The sequence below is a fragment of the Capsicum annuum genome, chromosome 12 (genome assembly GCF_002878395.1).
Source record: "Capsicum annuum cultivar UCD-10X-F1 chromosome 12, UCD10Xv1.1, whole genome shotgun sequence".
NCBI classification, from domain to species: domain Eukaryota; kingdom Viridiplantae; phylum Streptophyta; class Magnoliopsida; order Solanales; family Solanaceae; genus Capsicum; species Capsicum annuum.
In genome coordinates this window covers 112,815,687-112,821,692 of record NC_061122.1, presented here as the reverse complement: position 1 = coordinate 112,821,692, position 6,006 = coordinate 112,815,687, and the positions used below count along the sequence as shown (strand labels likewise).

The 6,006-nt window shown below is 32.7% G+C and overlaps 1 protein-coding gene across 1 annotated transcript; it reads right to left on the bottom strand.

Moving 5' to 3' along the window:
- Nucleotides 1-271: 271 nt before the first annotated feature.
- On the bottom strand, nucleotides 272-2,053 carry LOC107849673 (protein TOO MANY MOUTHS). The gene has a single exon (XM_016694227.2). It carries the CDS (start codon nucleotides 1,890-1,892, stop codon nucleotides 435-437), a length of 1,458 nt encoding a protein of 485 aa, XP_016549713.1. The 5' UTR covers nucleotides 1,893-2,053; the 3' UTR covers nucleotides 272-434.
- Between the last annotated feature and the right edge of the window lie 3,953 nt (nucleotides 2,054-6,006).

The following is a 6,006-nucleotide window of genomic DNA, read 5'->3' as shown; positions in this document are numbered from 1 at the left end:
AACTCACTCGTAGATATCATATATTCTTGTTATTTTCTACCCAGTACAATGATCTCGGGTGTTCTGTTTTGTTTAAAGGGGCTAGAAATCCAGTAACGAAAGTGAAAAAGAATAATAATTGGAAATGAGAGGTTACATTCTCTTTGGTTAAGCAAACTCTGAAAATTCTTAATGCCCATTCGTTTTGTGGAGTCAACTTTTTCAGTGATAGCGTAAAACATGAGATTGAATTTCTACTAAGTAGTTAAGATTAGTTGTGAGACCTCGACAATAATTTACAAGTGACATCCAATTAGTTGTTCCCGGAAAGGTCTGAAGAATGAAATTAGTAACACTCCTCGTACTTACTAATACTATTATGCTTTGTTACATTTAAAAACCGAAAGATGAAAAGGAGAAGAAACAAGAACTGTACCAAATCTCTAAACAATTACTCACAACAGACAGAATACAACAAAAACTGAAGCTGACCAAAGTAAGCTTTCAAAAGATGATAACTTGTTGCTATTTGATGTTGCGACACTTCCTCTGTTGAGTGTTGAAATGTGTTCCATTGCATTTGTTGGCTCAGTTTTAGAGTCTACACAATGTCCAATCCCTGATCCCAACAATGTCTCTAGATCACCTCCAAGACCATTTTCTTTATTATAACAAAGCCCTTCATTGTTGGAAAGCTTTATTTTCCTTCTCATTCTCCAAACCATTTCTCTCTTAAATGGAATAGGACCACTCAACATGTTATTGTTTAGCCTGAGCTCACTTACGCTATTTAAATTACCAAAACTCGATGGGATCGAGCCATTTAATTTGTTCCCATCAAGATGAAGAACTCGAAGTTTACGTAACCGGCCTAGTGAATTTGGTATTGGACCTTGAAGGTTCATATTGGATAACCCTAAAATCATCAAGTCCTTGAAACCATCGAATCCATTATCCGGTAGAGTAGAAGAGTCCATTGGATTTCCATTGAGGACTAAGGCTTGTAGAAAATTCAATTTCTTGAGTGACACTGGGAATGGACCTGTTAGACTATTGTAGCTTAAATCCATAAGGATGAGGTCATATAAGTTGTCGATGAAGTGGGGTATTGAACCGGAGAGGTGATTGCGACTTAAGTCTAGCTTTGTAAGTGAATTACAGCTCATGAGTGTGGATGGAATTGAACCTACAAGGTGATTTTGGTTGAGGTCCAGCACATTTAACAGAGGGAAAGTTAAACTCGGAATTAAACCGGTTAGTTTGTTGTCACTCAAATCTAACGACCTCAAACCGGTGATCCGGCCCAGAGAAACCGGTATTGAACCGTTAAGATTGTTTTTGTGAAGATCAAGGACTCTCAAACGGGTTAAGTTACCCAACTCAACAGGAATAGGCCCTGTGTACCCATTTTCCCGTAAAACTAGTGTCTGCAAAGTGGGACCTAATTGGGCTAGAAATGCTGGGATAGGCTGAGGATTATTACTGAAACAACGATAGAAGAATAAAGTCCGAAGGTGTGAAAGTTTCGTAACAGAAAGTGAAATGAAAGAATGAGTTGAGTCACACGTAGGAAATGCTGTATCATCGGACAGTGCTCCGAAGGAAAGTGATACAACATGGTATACATTGTCGTTGTCCGGCATGCACTCAATGCCATGCCACCGGCCACGACAAACATCAGGGATATCTGTGGCCCAATCGTTCCCCGTCGCCCTCATAATGTCGTAAACTGCTTCTTGTTCATGTGGATCGGTTCGTGCTCGATTATTATTCATAGAGAAACCAGTTTGTGGGGCATCAACTAGAGCTGAAGGCGCACCGGAATCCGACATTATAACAGTGAATGACCAGCCTAGAGGAAAGAAGACGAGAGCTAGTAGTGAAGTTGTTTGTATTGAGAAAAACAGGGCCATGTTGAAAGCAAATCAAGAGTTTAATTGGAATATGAATGAAGTGGACAAACTTGTTTAAGATACCTGTATTTCCAGGGGTCTTTATAAGTGCAATCACCAGGTTGGGGAGTGTGACAAGTGAATAAAAATTGGTGGGTGCATAAATTTAAGCTGGATGATTATGGATTCACGAGTATAAGGAGGAGATGAAGTAAATGCAGAATTAGGTGTTAATGAGCATTTATCACTATCACGGGGTTTAGCCTGCTTCTGTGTCAGCCAATATAGGCCCACATACAAGTAGGTTGGGCTCCATGAAAGGATGAGATTTGGGGCCGAAACTCTCATCATTGACGAGTGACGATACGACACAGCTGCCGCAACACATCTCCCTGCTAAAAAACAGAGTCGCACAAATCACCATCATGGAGGGTCTCTTTTGCTATAATTTGAAGATCTTGCCGGAGAGATGAGAGAGAAGGGGTATGCATCCCTACTATAAAATTCAAAATTAGTGCTATGTTATGTAAATTGCTTAAAGTACCACTATAAATGGTAATTAAGTGGTAGCTCACGTAATTTAAATTTTGTAAATAGAACTTTTTTTGTCAAGATTTGTGAAAAATAATGAAATTTTGCTTAATTATGAAGTGTAGCACTATTTTGGTTTTCATAATAATAAGTAGTGAAATACATTGGGTTTGCGCATACAATCTCTCTACCTAACTGATGTACATACAAGATCAAATTACATACACTTTAATACACTATACTTTCATCACCTTGAAACACCACACTCACAACTTACATGTACGCACCACACACTTTACGTATATACAACACTTCATACACACATTCCATCACCAATAATCACCAGAAACCGCCCCAACAACCATAAGAAAATCAGTTGTGTGTGTTTCAATATATGACGCTAATATTTTATACATGCTCGAGCATACACTTTTTATACAAGCAACATATACAATTTAGTATGTCGTTATATTTTATTGCATGACACTTGTATCATCATCAGAAATCACTCAAACCATCACAAAAATACTTGTCACTATATTTCAACGTATGAACCTCACCTTTATATTTATTTGAGCATCAAATTTTTCCAGGTCTGATTCAATGTATTATAACAAGCCCTTTGAAGTGACTGGTACCATTTATTTAAGGTCACTCTATTTATCTCTAATACATAAACAAATGAAGTGAAATAAGAACTTGTATTCCCTTCATCTCAAAAGTACGATGAAATTTGAAGAATAAATATAAAAAGAGAAAACATACAGGTTGAGAAAGGGATATCACTAACGGCACAAAACAATCACCACAACACCATCTTCCTCACTAAAAATCTGAGCCGCATCACCATTGAAGGCCTTCTAAGCTTTAGTTTGAAGAATTTCACCAAAGAAAAGGTGGAATCGGAAGGTCGAGGATGAGGAAAGAGATAGAGGGGCAATGATGATGGGGCAACAACGATGGGGAGATAGAGGGATGTACATGTTTGAAATACGTACATGGTAAAATATACACCTAAAAAGGGATGTACACATCTCTGCCGTAAAACCCCAAATTGCCACTGTTATGTGAATTTTTGAAACTACAACTATAAAGGGTAATTAGTGGATTGAGTTCGCTCGTTCTCATAATTTGAATTTCATAAATAGCACCATTTGGGCAAAAATTTTGCAATAATAATAATAATAATAATAACAATAATAACAAGAAGAAGAAGAAGAAGATTTCACTTGATTACAAAATGTAGCATCATTTTGGTTTCAAAACATTGCGAAATACATTGTATTCACACATAAATAATAGTAAAATACAGTGTATTCGTATTTATACATTTTTTCTGCCTAATTGAAATCGCAAGGATACAAGATTAACATACATACATACATACATACAACACTTCACATATACTGCCACATACACTACCATATACGACTGCATACACACATTACACCACCATAATAACCAGAAACCATCCCACCTACCTTAAATAAAAATTACTGTGTCATTATATTTCAATGTATAAAACTTAAATTTTATAAGATACACAAGACATACACTTATATAATACAATATATAGAATTTTGTAAGTCATTGTATTTCATTGCATGACACTTGTATCATCACCAGAAATACCCCACATCATCACAAAATTATACGTATATGACACAGTATTTTAGTGAATGTACCTCACATTTGTTTGACCATCAAAATTTTCTAGGTCTAATTCTACATACATACAACACTTCACATATACTGCCACATACACTACCATAGACGACTGCATACACACAAAAAAGTTTAATGTGAGACACAACTAACATTAGTTGTGTGAGGTACCATTTACTTTTTGGCAAGTGTTTTGTGGGTCTCATTTTGTCATTCAATGTTCTACTCTCCTCATTTCCTCATATTTTTTTTGGTCCCATTTTTGTATTTGACTATTCTACCGCTTCACTTTCTTTATTCTTAATAATACTTCTCTATTTTATGTTCTTTCCGTTTTATTTTACTTAGTTCTTGTACTAAAGATTTCAGTTTACTTGTCTATTTTCGCAAATTAAGAATGTTTATTATTATATTTTTCATATTATCATTAGCATTAATTAAGTGCATCAAATAGTACTCCCTCGTCTAATAATACTTGTTCACTATTAACTTAATATACAGGTTAAGAAACAATAAATGATAGAGATAATGTTACCATATCACCTGTGAATATAATTAATTTATTGCTTTAAAAAATACATTACATAATGAATATTATTAATATCAAGGATAAAATAACTAAATTATCCATTATTTTTTCAAACTATACAAGTATTGTTGGATGTACTAGTATAATAACATTATTGGGCAGAGAGAGTAGTAATCAAATTTAGTGTTTCAAAACACCATCAATAAACTTTAATTTAATTATACTTCTTTAATTACTTTTTTAAAGGGATAAGCCAAGTCAAGGAGCCACGTAAAATGAAACAAAGAAAATATCTCATCTTTGTGTTTCACTTATACTTTCTAGCTTTTTTGTTATATTCCTATAAAAAAAATTGATGAATAACTTAGTTTAATGTTTCTTTCTGGTTAATCGTTGTGCCCCTAAACTAAAGAGTGTTCATGAAAATAGTGAAATGCAAAAATGGTATATTTGTAGATAGAGGCATTTATGAAAAACTAAATTAAAAATTGATAAATCTTTTTAAGAAATTAAGTAATAAGTAATATATATAAATTTTATGATACAAATCTTTTATTTTTTATTTGTAATATAAAATTTAATTGTTATTATTGATGTTGTACTTATCATTAAATTTTTAAGTTATGGAAGTCTAAAGTATTACTCCCTCCGTCTATTTTTATTTATCCATTTTTTTTATTTTGAGATGTCCAATAATACTTGTTCAATTTATAAAATAAATGATAATTTATCTATTTTTACTCATTTTACTTATATGAATAGTTATCTAACGTATTTTCAAATGTATTGAATTTATTATGTTCAAAGAGTAATATGGTAAATTACCCCTATCATTTACTCTTCTTAATTACCATCTCAATAAAAAAAATGAACAAGTAAAAATGAATATAGGGAGTAACCAAAAGAACATAAATCAGTAAAAAACAAAGAAGATAAAATTTAGAACACTATTAATTTTTTTATCTCGATTTGATTTTAACAAATGAAAATCGAAACTATAAATAAAAAAAAAGAGAAAGAAAATAAAATACATGATAATTAACAGTGTAAACAAGCAAAAAAATAAATATGTATATGCATGTTATAATCGAGGATGAAAAGAAGAAGCGAGTGGAAGAGAAAAGAAAAATAATGACATAGAGTGGGATCCACAATATTTAATCAATTAAAAAATTCCTCATACAACTATGACATGGCGTTGTAGGCAACGAAATTTTTTTCAATTAAAATCCGTACGAAATTCAGATTAAATTAAATTCAAAATATAATAGTGCTAAATAAATATTGCGGATTATTATAACTGGATTAATATTTAAGTCCAAACATGTATGAATTTAATTAAGAAAAAACTACATGAAGTAGCATACCTAAGACTTGGATTATAAAAAATAGCAACACTTTAATGAAATT